General features: G+C 35.9%; 1 protein-coding gene across 2 annotated transcripts; it reads right to left on the minus strand.

Moving 5' to 3' along the window:
- Nucleotides 1–924: 924 nt before the first annotated feature.
- On the minus strand, nucleotides 925–20,514 carry HINT3 (histidine triad nucleotide-binding 3). Of its 2 annotated transcripts, XM_086451507.1 has the most exons (8): nucleotides 20,154–20,514; nucleotides 15,613–15,668; nucleotides 12,163–12,220; nucleotides 8,681–8,747; nucleotides 1,843–1,898; nucleotides 1,593–1,646; nucleotides 1,137–1,270; nucleotides 925–1,033 (listed from the first exon to the last, which is right to left on the minus strand). In XM_086451507.1, the coding sequence occupies exons 1-7, from the start codon at nucleotides 20,385–20,387 to the stop codon at nucleotides 1,160–1,162; spliced, it is 636 nt and encodes a 211-aa protein (XP_086307633.1). In that variant the 5' UTR covers nucleotides 20,388–20,514; the 3' UTR covers nucleotides 925–1,033; nucleotides 1,137–1,159. The 2 variants fall into 2 exon arrangements, with proteins under 2 accessions (XP_086307633.1, XP_086307632.1); XM_086451506.1 differs by having other exon boundaries at nucleotides 925–1,270.
- Nucleotides 20,515–22,175: the final 1,661 nt, after the last annotated feature.

The raw sequence follows: 22,175 nt of genomic DNA on the forward strand, positions 1-22,175 counted from the left end.
TAAATAAAACGATTGAAAATCAAACTTGTATTGAAAAACTATATAATTTTTTAATATATATTTGAAGATTTATCCAATCGAATTTGAAACCAATGTTTTATTCATTAAAATTTTTTATAGATGATAGTTAAATTGTTATTATACAATAAATTTTACTTTTATTTAGATTTTATTAAAAAAAAACCTATTCATCTAACTAAATATAATAAAAATATTTTTGGATCCTATTAGGCCCCAACCCAACCAGAATTTGATGGGCTGAAAACTATTGAAACTAGCTCAACCTACGGCACAAATTGGGTCTGTTTCCAAAGCTGTGAAGAGGTTAATACTTCTAGAGGTACATGTTATCATGGCAAAAAATTTGATCATTTTTTTTTTAATGAATATTCACCAAATGAAGGACCATCCAATTTTATCTATGAATTAATAGACAATTTACCGTTTAATAGCCAAATTGTTTAATACTCGCCCCCTCCCCATTGGCTTCAATTGTATTATTCTTTTTCTTTTCCCTAAACCCTCCCAACTCCAAATTCCAATTCTTCATCTACCATCTCTCTTCTTTTGATTTCAAGTTTAATTGATCATTTTACAATCTTTTCCTAAAAATCCGTCATTCTTCTTCCAAAATCTTATTAAACATTGTTTTATTTTTTATTACTAAAGTGAGAACTTGATTTTTCCATAAAATACATCTTTTTTCAAACAAGATTGGGTTTATAAGGAAGTTGAAGACAATGGAGTTTTGAGAAAATATCATTTTCATAATCCCCAAAATTTTCATAGATTTATTCAAAGTCCAAACTAAACAAAACTAACCCCCACCAAATAATTGGGGAATTCGAACTTGGCCTCTTAACGTACATGGATGATCCTAAGTACGCGAGCACATGTGATAATACATTTTCAAGTGGAAGCAAATGGAAGAAAAGAAATAAATACCTCATTGGGTTCTTTCTAGATCTTCTATCTCATCATTGAACAACAGCGAGATTCAATCGTTCTTGCAATGCTTATTTCGAGGCCTAATCTGCCAATATACACTTGTGCCCATTCATTGTTTAACGTACTTCAAAGAATGGAATACAATCAGTTGTAATATACATAAAATACAAATGGGGGAAACTAATCACCAGTTCTTGATGAGCATTGATCCTTAACTCTCCCCACCTTCAGAATTTTCACTCTTAAATGACAACTGTTCCCGAATACGATCAGCTAGTTGAGTTGTTTCGTGGTCCAACTTTAGAGGTTGCCTCCCAAAACTCTGCAAATTTTCAGTTTGAAATCCTACTTTAAAATGATCCTCCTTAAGCAAAAAATATGAGCCCCTATTATTACATCTAAGCAGGAAAAGAGTGAGGAAAACCTAAAAGAATGCATATCGAGATAGTGAAAGCTGATTAGGATTCAATCAGCCAACCCCAATTCTTTTTGATAAAGCTTTGTTGGTAGTGATGATGATGAAAACATCTAACAGTCATACTCGTGGCATACATACATCACATGCACTGTGACATCATTAGTAGACCACAATGGTACTTTGAGGTTATACATAAATGAGCATATTTGGTAAGACTGTCTGTTACCTCAGATTTCCATAGTGGGTCATGCACTTTACGAGGAATTATATGGAGATGTGTCTGCAATAAAACAGTTTAAATAAAATTAGCTGAAGCTAATGAAATAAATTTTTAGGATTGTTTTAAAATAATATAAGCCCGTTTTAGTTGATGCTAATCGGTTTAAGAAGACTTGTCTAAAAGGTTTTTAAAAAAAAATTGTTCATCGACAATAGATAGCTATCTATAAGTTGGAATTCAGGAGAAAAATACTTACATGAAATATAACTTGGCCAGCAGCTGCACCGCTATTAACCAACAAGTTGAATGAATCTGCATTGTTCAAACTCTTCATGTAAAAATGACGATAAAAGGTACAAATGTATTCTATTTTAATAGGTAAGGCTACAGAATTTTTTTTAAAGTAGGTATTTGATGCTGGACCATAGCATCAATGGAGCATTTCATTCGTTGTTTTTAGGAAGAAGAGAGAGAAGATTCAATCCAACCACTTGCCAAAGATTGCAAATTGTGCAAGTCATTGGGATCACCGTCTTTTCCATAAAGGCTGTAATCTATGCTACCCATTCTGCTCTTGAAACTCCAGTCCACATCTCATTATTCACTTTTAAACTATGTAACAATGATTGTACATTTATCGATACGCATCCATGTAACAAATCATGATATATCATGAAGCTTCCGTCTTTATTTTTAAAATTTTCTTTAGACAATGACTGATAATTGGTTTGGTCTATCCTGATGCAGAGAGGTTTGTAGGATCAAAAGGTGTCAGCGGAAACAGATCACAGGTAAGTTGCAACACAAGAAAATCACTTGACAGTTGAAACAACCCTAGAGAAGCATGAAATAACAGAAATAGACTCCCAGATCACTTACTTAATCCAAACCAGCAGCTGTGATTAGTATGGCAATCAACCCAAAACCCGAGGTTTATGGTTTCAACTGTGCATTTCTTCAAGAAAGCAGGAAAATAATTTCCTTCAGAAAAACTCCAGAAGTCGCCCGAGTTATGACCATGAAATTAGGTCGTGACACGATGTTTTCAGCTAACACCTCTGCATCTGCACTCATTAGTTGTATAGTTCATAAAGGTGCCAAGTCAACCAGATCACTTGGACTCGATCCATATATCACTTCAAAAGGTGTTACTCTCTGTAATCCAACTCTTCAGACCATTACAGTGAATGGACCATAGGTAGTGACTTTCCCACTATTTCTTCTTTAGTTCATAACTCTCACAATGCTTCCAAGTTATCACAAGGGTCTATTTATCACAAGAGTTTGACCATTAGTTTGAGGATGAAAGGTTGTATGGAACCAAAGTTTACTTGAGTCACAATCTGATGTAATTGTTGGGGTTCCATGAGAAGAATTTTAGAAGAGAAAAAGTCAAGTCTCATAATGAGAGCTTGGCATATATTTATAATCAATAATAAGAGAATAGACATAAATGCCCTTACAAAGAAATAAAACGAAATAAATTAATATTAATCAAACTAGAACTAACTATTCTAATATTTCCAATACTCCCCCTCAAGTTGGGGCAAATATATCAACTAGACCCAGCTTGGCAAGGTGAGAGTTAATGACAGAAGGTCCAACAGATTTTGTAAGCATATCGGCCAGTTGATCTAAAGAAGAAACAAAGATTGGCTCAAGAGCACCAGATTGAACTTTTTCCCTGAGAAAGTGAACATCAACTTCGATGTGCTTAGTCCTTTTGTAAAGAACTGAATCAGATGCAAGCATGATAGCAGACTTGTCACAGAACAGAGAAGAGGAACTAGCAATAAGAAATCCCAACTCTGTCAGCAAAGATCTAAGCCAAAGAAGCTCACATGTGCCAAGAGTCATAACACGATACTCAGTTTCAGCAGACAAACGAGAAACCACACTCTGTTTCTTACTTTTCCAAGAAATAAGGTTACCACCATAGAAAGTACAGAAACCAGATGTATATCTCCTATCTATAAGAGAACCTGCAAAATCAACATCAGTGAAACAGGACAAATGTGGCTGAGTAATAGATGAATAAAATAGGCCTAGAGCAGGACGAGACTTCAAGTAGCGAAGGATACGGTATACAGCGTCAAGGTGAGAGGTAAGCGGAGCATGCATAAACTGACTGACTACACTGACTGCAAAAGTCAAATCCGGTTTAGTGTTAGTCAGATAAATCAAACGGCCTACGAGTCTCTGATAAGATGAAGGATCAGACAAAAGTTCCCCAGATTCAGCATGAAGAAGATGATTCTGATCCATTGGGGAAGACGCAAGACAACAACCAAGCATACCAATGTCCTGAAGAATATCCAATGTGTATTTGCATTGAGATAACGAAATACCACGACGTGAATAGGCTACCTCTATCTCCAAAAAGTACTTGAGGGGACATAAGTCCTTAACCTCAAAAGCATTACCCAATTATTTCTTAACCCTGTCAATCCACTATGCATCATTACTGGTTACTATAATATCATCCACATAAACCAAGACAATGGTATTGCGACCATCTACTCCTCGTCAAATAAAGCAAGTATGGTCAGAGTAGCATCTAGAAAATCCCATAGATAGAATGACCTCAGAGAAACGTTGGAACCAAGCTCGCGGAGACTGCTTAGGCTATACAGAGATTTGAGAAGGCGACATACTTTCTCAGAATACTCCCCCTGAAGACGAAACCCGGGAGGGGGATGTATATAAATGACTTCTGTCAAATCACCATTTAAAAAAGCATTTTTCACATTAAACTAGTGAAGAGGCCATGAATGACATGCTGTTAAAGAGATGAGAAGACGAACAGTAGAAAGTTTGGCTATAGGGGCAAATGTGGCACCAAAGTCCTTTCCTAGAGTCTTGTGTAAATCCTTTAGCGACAAGGCGGGCCTTGTAGCGATCAACAGTACCATCTGCAAGATACTTGACGGTGAAAACCCATTTATAGCCAACAGTCCGCTCTCCAGAGGGAAGAGAAACAAGTTGTCAGGTATGATTCTTCTGCAATGCATCCATCTCAGTAGTCATGACTCTAATCTATTTAAGATCATGTAAAGCCTCAGATACAGATCGAGGAATCCTAATAGAGTCTGTGGTGGCAAGATAGACTCGATAGGAAGGAGAGAGACCTTGATAGGAAACAAACTGGGCAATAGGGTGGTCAGTAACACACCCTCGCTTACCTTTGCGAAGTGCAATAGGTAAGTGAAAATCAGAAATGAAAGGAACATGAGTAAACGTAGAAGGAAGTATAACTAAGTCCAAGGAAGAGGTTGGCAAAGCTTGAGAAGAGGGAGGGCGACGAGAGTAAACCTGCAACGGCGGTGAAGAAGAGGGTGGAAAGAAAACTGGAGACAATAGCACTATAGGAGAGTGATCCTGTAAAGGAAAAGAGTCCTGCAAAGAAGATGAAGCACGAAAAAAATGAACATTTTCAAAAAATGTGACATCCAAGGAATGAATAAAATGATGAGTGAGTGGATTATAACACGGATACCCCTTTGACATAGAGGAGTAACCCAAGAAAACACAGCGAATGGCTTTGTCATCTAGTTTGGTGCGATGGGGAGTTCTATCCTAAACAACGCAGGTACACCTAAAAATTCTCTATATAATGGGGAAAAGAGTGCTATCAGGTCGAAGAACATGAAAAGGCACCTGTCCCCCTAAGGTACGGCTCAAAACACGATTCATTAGAAAAGCAGCAGTAAAAACTGCCATATTCCAATAGGACTTGGGAACACGTATCCCTCGCAAAAGATAGCGGACAATGTTCATGAGGTGGCGGTTCTTACGTTCCGCCACCCAATTTTGCTCAAGAATGTATGGGCAAGTTAATTGATGAAGCATACCACACTCATGGAAATGGGACCGAATCCCATCAGAAATATATTCCCCTCCATTATCCGTTTTAAGATATTTGACAGTTATGTTGTGCTGAGTCTGAATCATTTTAAGGAAATTAGCAAAAATAGGGAGCACCTCGGAGCGAGAACGTATTAAATAAACCCAAGTACAACAAGAATAGTCATCAATAAATGTAACATAATATCTATGACCATTAAAAGTAGTAACAGGTGAAGGCCCCGAACATCAGAATGAACTAAATAAAAAATAACATTAAATCTATGCATACGAAGAATATAAGATGTACGTGTGTGTTTAGAAAGCTCACACACAGAACACTGAAATCTGTGACCACTATAAGAATTTTTTAAAGTAGGAAATAATGAAACTAAGTACTGAAAATTAGCATGTCCTAATCGAGCATGCCATAAGTCTAAAGTCTGGGAAGAAAAATTATGATTCCCAGTGAGTGGGAGAACGGAAGCTGGAGCAGCAGTAGGTGGAGCGTCAAACAGGTACAGCCCATCCCTCTCATACCCCTTGCCAAAAATCCTCCTCGAAGTCAGGTCCTGAAAGACACAATGAATAGGACAAAATGTTACAGAACAATTTAGAGATTTTGTTATACTACTCACAGACATAAGGTTAAGAAATAGGTGAGGAACATCGAGAACGGAATCAAGAGAAAAACTAAGGTTTAAGGAGATAGTACCCTTGCTGTGAATAGGGGTAAGAAACCCATCGACAAGGCGAACTTTATGAATGGTAGGAAAAATGGAAGAAATAAAATGATTAGACTTACCGGTAATGTGATCAGAGGCACTAGAATCAATTACCCAAGTCAGAGGAGCAGAACCAGACTGAGAAGCATGAAATGCAGAAGAGGTACCTGGAGGTGTGGTAACAGAAACAACTGTCGAGGATGAGGGAGTCTAAGCCTTGAGCTGATCCCGTACAATAGTTGTAATCTACGTCTGTAGATGTTGTAAATCAATAGTAATCAAACTAGAACTAACTATTCTAATATTTCCAATACCATGTAACTTCACCTTCTCCAGAAATGTAAGCCTGTATTATGCAAAACATTCAATGCCCTTTTATACAGATTAAAGTGACATCTTGAAGAAACAATCCCCCACCCCAAAAACCAAATCAGCTCCATGTTGTCTCCTTGGCAACTCCAACATAAAGTCCTTACATCTTCCCATGGATCCCAGGGAAATGGGCAAGGATGAACAAATAACCATCACCCATGTTTAGAGAATAGACTTACGCATTAAGGAAATCCGATACCTTTCCACGTGCTTATTTACATACTGCTATAACTTAAGGCCAACAATAAGTCTTATCTCTCCCCAAGAGACGTTGAAAACCTGCCCTATGAAATTCAAATAACATTTTCCCAAAATTTACTCTATGTTAGGGACAATTTATTGTTCTCGAAGAGAGTCACATTGTATGAGAAGCTCCATAGTCTCTATTTTTGTCCCTAGTCCATAATATTCTACATAGTCCCATACTTCTCCTAAAATGCTTTAAAACCTACTACATGAGCCAATGTAGCCGATAATAACGTCCGCCTTTGTAATGCATCAACTACAAAGTTAAAAACTCTTGTAAATCTGCAACCAACATGGCATGATGGTTATGTGTATCGCGAGTTTGCCCGATACGCCTGTTTGTGGTGGTAGGGCATATTCACAAGGATTAGTGCCATTTCCAAGGGGATAGGGACACCCTATATATATTCCAAATGTTGGGAGAATAGGTGATCAACTATTAGCTTCAAACTAGAAACAAGAAAAGAGAGTTCACATAATGTTTGCTTATACACCCGAAGTTGGATTGGGATAATTTTAGGAAAATACATGAACGAACTCATTCAATGTTGAAGAATTTGGATGTGAATTCACATGGTAAACAATGTGCTTTGTTCGTTGCATGGTTGTGATGTTTAGGAAGGTATCCAAAGAGTAAGGGAGAACTTAAGGGATTGGGATTCAGGTAGGAAAAGGTAGCAGAGAAAATTTGTGGTGTGGCAAGAATCTATAAAAGATCAACATCCTTTGTGACCATCTCACCAAGATGTCGCAAGCCATTACCCATATCTGTTCGATTATCCATTCCAGGGTAACCCTTTCCACACTCAAACCTCATTGAACCTCCCTTGAAAATTATTTTTCCTTACACGATTCAACTTTCAAAGCTTGGTCTGCTTCTTCCAGGATAGAACAGATATGCTCAATCCTACCATTTATCTTCTCCAACATCAGGTCATAATGCACACCCTGCTTCAGGTTGACACAGACCAATGGATTAAAGGGTAAAGATATTTGATAGTTGCTACTTTAGGCGAGGACATGATATGCAACGATAGACTAACATTACCATTGGACGAATGAGGTAGACTGAAGCCAATACCCAACCACATTCAAGGTCACCGGATACTGATGACGACCGTAAACTTTTCTCGAAATTGAGAAACTTGAGTTGCGAACTGAAACTCTAGCCACTAAAAATCCCACCTTAATTTTGATGCATCAGCCACTTGAACCATTAATCCCAAAGGATTACATATATTGGACAAGGCTTGCTCATTCCACAGATGGAGAAGGGGCCAAATATAGAAACTCATGACTGACCTTTTGCCCATAGAGAGGGAGAGGAATCGGCCATTGCCTACAAAGATTAAATCAAACCACCTGATCAGTCACCTCTATCATCTTGGAAGAGCAAAACCACTCAAACTCTGATTACTTTTTAGACATAAGTATTCTTTAGAGAGGCCCCAAAGGGATGAGCTCATACATGGATTCTGTCATTTCAAATATGGCCTCTTAGGTAGCTTCGAATTTTGTTGAATATGGGTGGTCCAAATAATCTTTGGGGAGAAATAACAACTCCTACAACCTTGTTAACAGCCTCAAATCACCCATATTTAGGGAAAGAAATGAATCTTTGCCCACAATGTGCTTCCTTACTCCGGCATAGATTCAGCTGCATAAGGATACCCAGATTGAAGGTTCAGCAATAACCTCTAGAACTCTACCCTTGGGCTATTGTGAAACGACACTTATATTAGGAAATCTTCTTTTTTTCAATTTTTTTTTTGCATAGATGTTGTGCTTGATTCACACTTACCCATCCAATATAAATGACACATCATAAACTGTGATCAAGTAAGCAACAGATAAAACATGATAGTCTATAAAGGAAAAAAAAAATAGTAAATAATCATGAGACCATACCACAATGAGTAGCTTTCATGATTGCATCACTAACCAAGGGTACTATAGAACACATGGAGGCTACAACCTGCATCATAAAATATCAAATGTAATTAAAATGCAGATATTTTTTAATTAAGACCCGATATATTCATGAAACTTTAAGAAAACATGGATACTATTTGCAAGTTAATAAATTCAACACTCATATTTTGGTTCAATGTAAAAGAAAAAAATGTTAATGATTTAAAATGGGGAAAAAAAGGAAGGAAAACAAAGCTAATAACAATGCATAGTCGAGATGAGGTTGTTGTGACGAAGGAGTGGCAAGACTAAGAATCAGAAATGAACAAATCTACAGGAATTGGAAGTACATAGGTGATAAATGAGGCTGTTTTGATGAGTGGCAACTAGGAAGGACAGAATCAGAAATGAACAAATCCACAGGAACCAGGGTCAAGCAAATGAAATGGAAAGGAAATCTGCAAAAAGGTTTCAGATTGAACACATTAAATTGAGAAAGAGAAGACTGAAAATAACAATGCTCAACATCGTTAGAAACTATTTAAAGGTTCACATCTTAATGGAAGATACAAGCCCAGACAGATGGGAAAGATGGATGTGTAGCTGAACTGAAATAATTTGTTTCTGTTGGAATGATCGGTTAATACACTGTTGCAACAAGGTAAGTACCATCAGGTATGCCACATCTGTAGCTAAATTTCATAAAAGTGAATATTTGTTGGTTATTTATTTTATTTTATTTATAAAAAAATTATTTCTTGTTTTATGTCACTTTGTGTGTGTGTGTGAACTTTTTCTTCTGCTTGAATTTTTCATTATCAAACTCAACAAATACGGTCTTTTCTGAGAATGTTGGCAAAAGTCTGTCTGGAATCAGGAAAGCAAGGCATTAGAATTGTACTGTTGGAGAGAATGATCCTCTCACTTCAATAATACCAGAATACAGAACTTTGATATATGAATTGTCCTCATTACCCCCCCCCCCCCCCCCCCCATCTTACAAATTCCAAGTGTAGCAACCGGATTTTTTTTAGCGTCCGACTGCTTTTGGGATGTCTAAACCAAGAAATAAAAATTAAGACAATCATTAAATGCCATCATCCATCTAAATTCCAGTTAGATCATATAAAAAAAAAAAAGTGAATCCACAGTGAAGGGAATGATTTTTTCATTTATCACCGAAAGAAATCTTATAGATTTATCTTTTCATGATCACTCTCAGCTGAGGAGCTAAAACCCATTTGGCGGTCAAAGGTTGAGGTCTTTGATTATAGAGATTAGGTACTATTGGTGTATCCAAGAAAACTTCAATGGTCCCAAATCCAGCACATCAAATGTATGTTTTGGCGATCAGATTAGGCATGAGATCTAACAAGTTGAGGTAACTGGAATTCAAAGCCCCTTAGAACCTGACCCTCCATCAAAAAATATAGGCTGTGTAACAAAGACATGTATAGGTTTCTTGGTGTCCGTTACCAATATAAAGACTTGGACATGCTGACAACCCACAAACACGATGCCAACATGTAGCTATACTTTATTGATATGCCCATATAAATACTTTAGTGCATCTTAAGCATACAATATAGAAAGAATGTATTTATGTGAGATATGATACACCACAATTGTAAAAAATAAATGAATAATAGTTCAAAGCAAAATATTTAAATAAATTGAGACTCGGTTGAAAATGTGTGCCAGAGACCAGTATGTCCAGGTGTCTGACATGAAAAATTCTTATAAAATGGAGCGTCCCTGTTACATAGTTGAGAGGGCCTGCATTAGCAGATCTACTGGGAAATCTGCACAGATAGGATCGCATACTTGGCCATCCGATGCTATGGAGGGTCCCACTCCAGTATCCGCTTCGATTCATGCAATTACTACAGTAATAAAATCACCATGCATAAATGCACATTCTGAATTCAAATCACCCATGGAACCCCAACTGGCTTTGATCCAATTTTTTCCAGAAAAATAAATGAAGGTCAGAACAAACCAACTTAACATTCAACTATGTGAGAGAAACACATACAACTTCTAGACTTTGAAACATTACATGATCACACACCCAAATATTACTGAAGTTGCATCCCTTATAACCTGTCTTGTTCCCCCTTATCCTAAAGCCCTTGGAATCCAAAGCAACTCAAGGGAAGTTTTAGTTTTGGTGTCGACACACTCTCGAATCTCATCAAATGACACTACGTCATCTACAAAATAACATACACCAAGCAACCAGCCCCTGTAATGTTTTTCTTATAAAGGGGCCAGATGCCAATAGCCACACTACACAAGTTAATCATTAGAAAATGTTTGTAATGTTCCTTTGTCCCTTCATGCAACCACATCATATTCATATCCTCACAAAACAAAGAGGTATTGTTTAAAAGAACAGTAATTCAAGATATCAAATCTTTATTTATGAACTAGCTGCACACTACCCATTACCAATTGCACTCCATCATTTAAAAATTCCCCTTTGCACTTCATTTGGATGATTACACTACAAAAATAATTGAAAAAATGTTGCACTCTTTTTCTTCTTCTTTTTTAACCTTTTTGTTCTTTGTCAAATATGGCCACAAAAATTATTGTTGGTTCAGTAATTTTAGCAAGAAACACTTTGTCGTCTCAGAACCATCTTTTCAAAGTTATGTTGCCATGAAATATACAGGTTCATATTAATTTCTAAACAGAGATTAGAAAAGTAGTACCTTAATTAAGTTGGAAGTTGGAACCAAAGAAAAAACAAGCAAAATCAATCACAAAGCACGAGCAAAGCTACATGTTAAAATAAAGGTCAAACCTTTGAAGGTTACGTATTGGAGTGTAAGTAGTAGGTTAAAATAGAGGTTATAAGAAAAATAAATAAAAATAAAGGATTTTTTTTAAGATTGGGGTGCAGACAGCAATTAATGCTGTGCAACTAGTCGGTCCCTTTATTTATTTATGTGAAGATATGTACGACAAGTCATTTGGATCATTGATGGAATTCACTTATGTGTTTACAAGTGGTAATAGTTGTAAATAAATAAAACTTTTCATTTTGGATACACAAAGCCAAAACAAAAAAAAACAAAAAAAAAAAAAAGACGACCCTATCCAGGATAATCAACAACTAATATGACAGACAGAACACAGTTAGAAGTACTCCAGGGACATGGCTTTGAAGCATAGTCATATCGCAAACAAGAAGTTTGCATGTCTAATCAAGTATCTCAACCTTTTCGGGACTAGGGTTGTGTACCAAAGAATACTATCTGAAAAAGGTAGCATAAACGAGCTATAGTTTTATAAATTCTTTGTGAAGTCTCTAATATTTCCTGAGAAGACAAACCAACCAATCTGTCTAATGCAACAGACACTCAAAATCAGGCAACACCAATAAGTACAAAAATGTTCTACCAATGGGTTAAAATGGATAGTCATGGAACAGTGAAAATTGAAAATTAAAATAAATATTGGCAACAACTTACAGATGGAGGAGTTGCTTTCAAAGATGAAAAATGATGTTTTGGGATAATAAGAGAGTGCCTGTGAAAATAAGGAAATAAAGGCAGTTAGTAGTATAAAACTTACAACAGCAAAAGAAAATACGATGAATGGTTACAAAGATCATCATCATCGAAGTATTATCCCAAATATTTAGGGTGTGCAACAAAGATCATCATCATCACCAAAGCCTTACATCAAGAATTTGGGGTTAGCTAAACGAATTTTGTTCCTCTATTCCACTATCTCCAAAGAGTCACCTTCACTATCACAATCCACATCCTTTTAGACCTTCCTCTTGCTCTTATAGAACCTTCAACTTGAATATTTCTTCTTATTGGGGTCATAATCGGCCTCTGTTGAACATGCCCAAAACATCTCGGTTGACTTTCTTTTAGTTTATAGTTTTTTGGAGTTACTCCTACATTTTCTCGATTGCATCCGTTTCTAATTTTATCTTTCCTAGTTTTTCCCCTTATACATCTCAACATCCACATCTCTGCCACAATCATTTTACTAAAATGATGCTTCTTGAACGCCCCACATTTAGTTCCACAAACCAAAGCTGGTCTTAGTGTCGTCTTCCTTTTAATAGATTATGCATCAATCACATAGCACTCTAGAACCATCCTCCTCAATTTATGCATCCTTATGTACAATAGACACAAGAGAACGAAAGTGGTTGCTTTGAACTAGTGAACCGACAATCCGAGTGGACATCAACCCAGATTTCTTTATATAAAAAAAACTATTTTTTTCTTTTTATGTTTTTCCTGAAAAATGGATAAGTCAGGATAGTTCGCCCTTTTGATAAACAAGTTGGACCGGTGATCCAGTGAACTGGCCACTTCACTGGTTTGATGACCAATCTGGGTTTTATAACATTAGTGTTTACGAAGAAAATGCTAAAAGAATCTTCAAAAATACACTCACAATGTCAAACTACATGGATTGCACATGGGAGTAGCAGTCAAGTAGAAGTGTGACATGTGGCAGTGAGAGAAACAAGACTGGCATCCATTAGTCTTCTAACGAGTAGAACACGGGTGGGGACAAATGTAGACAATGAACATGTCCAAGTTAGTTACTATGAGAAGAAAGGAGTTACAGTTTAGAGACAGAGAAGAGAAGAAGAGAGATGAATATGAGATCGATACCTCCTCTAGGGTTTGACTCTCACTATTTATATATAAATCAGTCACGTGGTGATGGGCTTAAGTTATGGGCCCATCACATACAGTGAATAAAATATACTACTAAAAAGTAAGGACTCTAACAGTTACCAAATCAGTGAGGCTCAGGAGGGGCTGAAGTTCAGTCCATGGTGGCTTATGAATTGGAGGACCAGTGCTGAACCTGAAGACTTCTTAGTTCTGTTAGAAATCCCGAACTTTAAGAGCTCTAGAAGCTCAGCTGGATCTCAAGTTCAGTCTAAAGTGGCATATAAATAGTACTAGTAGTGCTGAATCTGGAGACTCCCAGGAGAGAGAGAGATGTAATAATGAAAGGTACCAATCCAACTATTATGCAATTTGACCCCTATTGGTATTTTAGTCAAACAGAAGTTTATAAAAGTAAAAATCCCTTTGATGTGCTTCTTTTAAGTGTTTTCCTTTCAATTCACCCATTTTATATGGATTCACCACTCCACAAATATGACCGACTCTAAGGATTTCTGAAGGGCACATTTAGCCATTAAAAAAAACTAGTCTGTAACCTCAAGGGGCTTTCTTGGGCCTAGTAAAGGAATAAAACCTTTTCATATGTTTACCACAGCTTGTTTGTCTTGTAAAAATATCCCAGCATGTACAACTTTCTTAATCGTCTGAACCTAACTCCGAGCAAGAAATTCATCTATGTAAGATTGAGGAAAATTAATATTCCAACCAAACGACCACACCTTAGGCTACAAGAGAGATCCAGTTTGAGGGGAAGACTAAAGCATTTAAAGATTCGAGCGCCCATTTCTCATGTTCCAAGATCCAAAAAGAGTTTCAAGGTTTATTTTTGGAGGTTTTTGTCATTAAAGTGGGAGCTTCTGAAGCAGGTGGTACCTAATATCTTGAATATAAACTTTGTATTTACGTTTGCTTTCTCTGTATATGTAGCTTTCTTATGCTGGTCTCCTCGTACCTTTGTTATTTTGATAATGAATTTAAACTTATGAAAGAAAATGTTTGCTGCTTGCAGTGCAGATATCCAAAGTTGGCTTCTCCATTTCACTTCTTCAATCCTGCTTTTCCATTCTTCCTTCAGCCTAAGTGGTCTTATATGGATAAATGTCTATTTCTCTTTTAATGTTAAGAGTATTCTAGTTCAATTCTCGATTTTTTTTTTAAAACAGAGTTGGGTGAAAGATAGATGTTGAAGAGAAATCTTTGGGTGAGAGAAATGGGAGACGTGAGAAAGAGACATCCATAGTTAAGAGAGAGATCTATGGGTGAGAAAGATGTAACACGCATAAAAGCAATATTTGGTGAAATTTGGAGCAGTCACAAAGTCAGAGTATGAGTTTAAGCGGCGAGAGAAAACTTCGGAAAACGGGAAAAAGGGGAAAAATGAGAAAGAAATGGGAAAAACGATAAAACATATAAAAATGTACTAAAAATTTAGAAAAATGTGTACATATGTAATGTATTAAACATTTGCTCTAAGTCTTCAATATGTTTTTGAGAAAGAAAACACACTATTGAATATCTATGCATGAAAACATGCTTTCACACATAATCATACTTTGTTATGATGCGAAAGAAAAGTTTGATCAAGATATCTTTTGTTCAAAATAACACACTATTGAAAATATTAAAAATCATAACATCAAAATATTTTCATCAAATCCCATATTTCTACATTTATGAATCACAAAATCCTATATTATGTATCAAATCTCACATTAAACAACATTCATGAAGATGTTCAACATTGAAGAACTATTTGAAGGTGGGTTTCCATTCCCCATGTTTTCATAATACGTAAATCTTGCTTGGTGCTTGCATTTCCAAATTTCTTGTTCAAACTTTGCAAGACAAAAGACAAGCACAATATATGGGTATTTATCACCCGACCTGAGGTTCAGAAAACATAAATGGGTAAACAAGCACAGACAAAAGAATTTTTATACCATAGAAGAGAAAATGGCTAAGTTTTAATGGAAAATTTATGAGTTATCTTAATCAATCTCTCAAGTATTCATGAAGAACTAGTATCCAAAGGACAATTCAAAAGAATTCAGCCTCATAATTCAATATATCATTTAGACATTCTTATATAATGAAATATTACAATTCAATAAGACAAATCCTTTTTCACGCGCAAGTACTTAATCCCCATAATTAACAGATAAAAGGATATGCCAGATAATCCTGCCTTAAGTAAAAGAAATAACTCCATCTTTTGATGAAGGGTAATTGCATCTCAAATAATTGGTACCTTACCCACGACTCAGTGGATTTAAATCCAAGATGCACATGCATATATCATCTTCATAAATCTGTATACAAATCAAATTTAATTAAGGATAAGTACAAGAAAACAAGAAACATAGAAAGATAAAAGAGAGCTAACAAATCAATATTGCAATTATCCATTCTTAAACAAAAGACTTATAAATTAATTTGGGTAAAACTAGGGTATTATAGTTTTGGGATCAGCTAAACGAATCGTGTTCGTTCATTTCATTCTAACCAGAGCCATGTCTTCTGTTATTGAATGAGTATCCATATCTACGTTCACTATCTCCATCCACATTCTTTTGGATCTTCAGACTCTTTTAGAACCTTGAACCATATCACATCTCCTATCTAGGGCTGTAATCAGCCTTCATGGAACTTGCCCAAACCATCTCAGCTCAACTTTTCTTAGTTTATTGCCCACTAGAGCTACACCTTTGTTGTCCCAAATTCATCCGATCTATATTTTCTCTTCCCTAGTCTTTTCATCCATCCATCCATCTCAACATCCACAATACTGCCACGCTCAATTTATTAACATGATGCGTCTTAACCGTCAAATATTCTGCTCCATAAAGCAATGGCTGATCCTAAATATCTCAATCAACTTTCTCTTATTTTATCCTCGATTGGGATATTCTTAAATTTCCTTGAATTTCTCATCTTAGTCGTAACCCATCCCAACATCTACACTCATTCCGCAAACATATTCTAGACTTGCAATTAATGTCAATAAACTCATACACATCCTTTTCGATCCCAAGGAGCATAGAGGAGTGGCTGAATTTTATTTTTATTTTTTTGATATTATAAATTTTAATGATAAAAAGAAGAACAAAACAACTGTCAGTCGAGATGACCAATGAAACAAAGCACCTAACTATTACATATAGAATCCTATCTAAAGGCAAAATCCTCAAAGACCACCCCTTTAAATTCAGGGCACAACTTACACCATTAGAAACTCAAACCCAAAACGTTAAAATAACGTCCTGACAAGAAGCCAAAACACCTTTGAATATCCTCCTATTCCTTTCCAACCAAACCCCCCAAGTAATAGCAAAATGAAAAAACCTCCAAAGGATTTTCTTTCTCCCCGAAAACAGGGACAAATCCTAACTTTGCAATAAGGAAAGTATCAGGATAGGATTCACCCAAAAGATTTTAAAAAGACTAAAGAAATGAGATCAAATAGAGTGAGCTAAGTGGCAATGAATTAAAATGTGGTCCACTGACTCCCCATTCAACTTACAAAGATGGCAAAAATTTGGAGTTATGAATCCCCGCTTAATTAGATGATCAATAGTAAAGAGTTTATTAAGTATAGCTTGCCAAATGAAAATACAGATTTTTGAGGGGGCCTTCGAACCCCATATGAACTTAAAAGGAAAATTCAAAGAAGGAGTGCTAAATGAGGATAAACCAAAGGCGAAGGAACTAACAGTGAACTTAGGGCCCTTAGTACAAGTTCACTCCCTTCTACCTTCTTCTGTGACCACCCAATGAGCTTGATCAAGCTGAACCATAAGGTCTTGAACCTCCCAATCATTGAAATCCCTCCTGAAACCAAGGTCCCACACAGGTTCGATTCCCTCAAAGTTCAAGAATGCAGCACATGGTACTCTTTTTTTCAAAGAAAAGCTGTATATAAAAGGAAAACAAGAACAGAGAGAAGAGTCACCGTACTATCAATCCTCCAAAAATCTGATCTTGCCACCCTTACCCACTACTTAAACTCCAACCCAACTTTCATTATCCCTTTCCACATACTACACCCATAGGACACTTTTACTTCCTCACTCTCCCAACAATTCCAAAATTCCCCATATTTGGATTTCACTACCCTCCTCCAAAGATTGGATGATTCTTCTCAGAACCTTCACAACCACTTTCCTAACAACGCCCTTTGGAAACTCTAAAACCCCTTAGCCTAAACCCCCATCCTTTTCCATTGGTAAACCACTTTCCAACTTACCCAATGACATTTTTTCGACCCATTCTTATCATGCCACAAAAAGTCCCTTATCAATTTTTCTAGTCTCTCCCCTCCACTCCTAGGAATGGTAAACAAAGAAAGGTGATAAACCAGGATGCTAGGGATTTCTTATGGAATGACAAGAATGGGGTTAGGAAGTTGCACATAGTAAAGTGGAAGGTATTATGCGAGTCTAGTTAGGCATAAGGGGTTTTAGAGTTTCTAATTCGGCTTTGCTAGGTAAATGGTTGTGGAGACTTGAGGTCGAGCATTCGAGTTTGTGGAGGAGAGTGATTTGAACTAACTACGGGGAGAGTTGGAACGGTTGGGAGAGCAAGGAGTAAAAAGCTTTTTTTGTTGCAATGTGTGGAAAGGTATAATGAAAGTGGCAGCAAAGTTCAGGACGAGGATTAGATTTAGAGTGAGAAAAGGGGACAAGATAAGGTTCTAAGAAGATTGGTGGTGTGGGAAAACACCTCTCTGTGTTCAATTCCCTTCGGCTTTATAATATTTCCGATAGAAGAGGCATGTCTTGTACTGCTTTATTGAATCTTGAAGGGGATGTGCCCAATTAGGACTTGGGATTCAGGAGGAATTTCAATAACTAGAACGTTCAGGAACTTGTTGAACTAACTAATTAGTTAGATCTGGTTCACAGGGATGTCACGGAAGAGGATGGGAGGGAGTGGACTTGCTTGAAAGGTAATTATTTTTCTATTAGCTCTTTCAAAACACTACTGGTAGCCTCCCCAAGTATAACTGTTAATTTCCCCTCTGCCTCCATCTAGGGCTCAAAGGTTCCTTCCAAAGTTCATTTTTTTATTTGGCTAGCCGCCCTTGGTAGACTTGCTACTTTGGACCTTCTAATTTTTTGGAGTTTCATGGCTCCAAATTGTTGTTTTATTTGCAAATCAAATAAGGAGCCAGTTAATCACATTTTGCTTCATTGAGAGCTTTCTACCTCTCTATGGTTTCTTGAGTCTTTCCTTGCTTTGTGCTGGCTTTTTTCCAAAGTTCGGACCACTCCTTATTCTTTGGTAGGAAGAATGTTATGTGGAATTTACTGCCTTTTGCTACTCATTGATAATTGTGACTAGAAAGGAATAGAAGATTTTTCAAGAATGTCTCGACCTCAAGTCAGGATATTTTGATGGATGTTCTTGGGTACTATTCTTTTGGTATAAGCTTTACCCGGAGTTCAAAGGTGTTTTCCTTGAGGATCTTGTATTTAGATGGAAGTCCATGAGTGAGAACTAGTTTTTTGTTTTTTGTTTTTTGTTTTTTGTTTTTTGTTTTTTGATGTCCTATCTGGTTGGTCATCTAGACCTACTTTGTACATTCTTTTTTCTTCTTCTCAATAGAGTTATACTTATAAAAAAAAAAAATTAATAAACTCAGCCTAGACTCTTTTTTTTCCAAATACCCACTAAATTAAGTCTGGCATTATATTCATAAGTTTTTTCTAGTAAGTAAAACCATGTTCATATTCTTCCTCTTCTCTCAAAATTTCTCCACTAATTTTAAAGAAAACAACATCAATGGTTAGCGTCCCTTTCAAAGAAGGAAAAATCTTGATAACTATAGCGCAAAACCTTATTTAATAAACACTTATGCATCAAAAATCTTTAAGTGAATTTATGGCCAATTCAAAATCAAACAACTAATTGGATGGATAGAATCACATATTCAGTTTGATCATTGGGAGTGAAAGAAATCAAATCTTACTGATAATTGGATTCCCATTATAAAAAAATATTAATCCAATTATCAAAACCTACTCTTAGCTTATCATGTCTATCTTAATAGATATTTATTTCCTAGCGATGAGATATACTGGTAATGATATGGTCAACCTCATTTACACTTTTTTGGGTTGTCACTTGGCCAATCAAACTTGAGACAATTGTACTTAATTTTTTGGAATGCCTGTAACAAAAATAAATCCCCTTTATTGTCTTCTCCTCCACATTATAAAGCCGAATTTAATGAAAGGTTTCTTCAAAATCTGGTATTAGGTGGAAAACAATGGACAATCACTGGGGATGACTACGAGGTGAGAGATTTAAGTCCTAATCTAATCATAATACATTTTTATCTCTTTGAGATTGGTAAATCAGTAACCATATATTGTATTTCATAAGTACTTAATATTGCCAACTATATGATTAAGATATTTCTACAAGACTTTAATTTGAGCAATTTCCAAAAATTCTCGATGTCCCAACTCAATTTCAATAACATGCACAATAGGACTCCAAAACAGAACATTAAACCATTATTAACTGAGATGAAAGAGGAAATTGGAATTAATGAAAATGGAACAATCATCAAAACAAACCATAGATAATCCAACATATTAAATTTCCAACAAAAGAAAAAAATTTCCAACCTTTATCTGATATAAATTAACAAGTGGGTATGAATTAAAATGCAAAAGAATTCAAAACTTAAATTTTAGGAGTTATTTTCATTAGTAAGTGACGAATTTGAACAAATTAAAGTTATTGAGGTTGATTAGCTAAAAAAAATTTGAAATTAAGCGTAGAAATACCTTAAATGCAGGGGATTCACCACGAGAAATCTTACAGAAAACACAATCCTTCTCTTCACTCTCCTTGTTAGTCTCCCTCAATCGCAAATGATGATCATCGGCACTAGTTGAAGCGCAATTCGAGGTCAAAATCCATGAGAAATCGTTCGATTTGGGCCGTTGTTGCGAGCTTGAACGACTCAAATCAATCTGGCGAAGATGAGAGCAGAGAATTGATAGACGCCTTGCTTCCATCTATGCGAAGAGGTTATGGTAGCTTCTCGTAATTTCTCGCCATTACTGTAACACAGGACCCCTCGAGTACTTCCAAATGGGTGGACAAAGATAAAGAAGATCAAGTTTTTTTTTTTTTTTGATAAAAGAGAGAGAGAGATGACTCTGAAGTGATCCTCCGAACCTCCTCACTGGATTGGTGGGGCCTTCATTTGTATATTCTGCTGACGTGGCAAATCCAAAACTTGCCAAGTACTCAAATCTGGTAAAGTTTAAAGTCCCCTAAGATACTAAACAACAAGTTTTAAAACTTAATAACTTTTACAAATGGTTACTGTTACTTCTCGTCCTCATCATAAATGATATCCAAGTATTTCAATTAAAGCAATGAAATTTTGAATTCAATGTACTTTTGGATATGAATAATGATGAATGCACACAGTTTTGATTATGTGGCTGATGTTGCAAAGGCATAGAATCACAAATCTTTTTTTTTTTTTTTTTTTTTTTTTTGTTGTATCCCGAAGAAAAATATTTATGATTATGTGCCCTTATCACATCAACCACATACCCAAGACCGTGTGCACTTTGAATATTACTACTCTTGGATAAATATAAATTGAAAAATGTTAAAGTGACTACACAAGACACTCTTTTAGAAATTGAGCTGAGTTGGAGGTATGTATGGAACTATAGATGATTTCCTCGAGATATAAATGAAAAGAGTCTACAATTTTGTGAATAACTTCATGTGCTCAATTTCTTACTCAACCTCTGCATAGGCACTCTAGGACAATTAATCTAATTTTGCACTAATTTGTTAAGGAAAAATGCTAAACGAAGTTCCTACAACACTATAAATGTTGATGTGGTGGTGTGAACAACACCATAGATGTTTCTTCTTGACATACAAGTTTTTTACACTCAAGGAAAATTGATGGTTATATATAATAAACAGTGTTAAAGGTAGTGTTGTAAGTAGTTAACATAGCACAGTTCTTTGTTAATTTCTTCATTTACTATTTCTTATAGTGTTGGTGTAGCGTATGAGGCTTCTACTTCATCGAAAGAGCATCATCTTGGATATTTAGGTGGCTTATATGTAATTTAGGATCAATTTTCGTAATGTCCACGAAGGACTGCATGAATGAGTCAATGTTCTTGCATTATGGATGCAAATATGTCAAAGTTATAACATTTTCATCAAATACTATGGGTGGTTTTTTAATCTTTGAATTCTCTTGGAATTTCAAAGTCCTCTCCATTGTTTTTCCAACTTTCACTACAAAAAAGAAAAAGTGTTATAGCAACCACAAAACCTTTGCAAAAACTTTCCGAATGTTTTCAACATCAGAGTGAAAATTTTTCACTCTTGGTCTATGTTGAACAAATTTTACCATTAATGCAAATCTTAACTTTTTGGAATTGAAATGATTAGTGTACCTTTCTGATAATTTTTCAATTTCATTATGCTATTTTGATAATTCTCCTAAGTGTAAATGATGTTTAATCATAATAGGAAAGTTGAATTGGGTTCAATATTGCTCTAGAATTTACTATGATGAAAAAAGACAGCTTGCTGGGAATCAAGCATGATTGTGAAGCTAAACATAAGGGCCAAACATGTTTCATAAAAATAGAAAACCCTAAAATGTGGCCCCTAACCCATGTTTTGGTCCTCATTTTTCCTAATGAGCGCGATTATTTTCTAATTCAGCATGTCTTGAAATTCCTACATGTATCAATCCTTAATTTGCATGATTTTAAATCAATTGGAACAATCCAATATCAGTTAGCGAACCTTATTAG

This window comes from Akebia trifoliata, chromosome 8, assembly GCF_017979445.1.
Source record: "Akebia trifoliata isolate Shusen 1 chromosome 8, ASM1797944v1, whole genome shotgun sequence".
In the NCBI taxonomy this organism is placed as follows: domain Eukaryota; kingdom Viridiplantae; phylum Streptophyta; class Magnoliopsida; order Ranunculales; family Lardizabalaceae; genus Akebia; species Akebia trifoliata.

Bases quoted from the DNA above. Each gene is read 5' to 3' on its own strand.
- HINT3 (XM_086451507.1), bottom strand. From the start codon at position 20,387: ATGGAAGCAAGGCGTCTATCAATTCTCTGCTCTCATCTTCGCCAGATT. The intron at 15,669-20,153 runs GTATTTCTACGC...ATTTGTATACAG, and splicing joins GTGAATCCCCTGCATTTAAG to ATTTATGAAGATGATATATG. The intron at 1,899-8,680 runs GTATGGTCTCAT...TGAACAATGCAG, and splicing joins CATGAAAGCTACTCATTGTG to ATTCATTCAACTTGTTGGTT.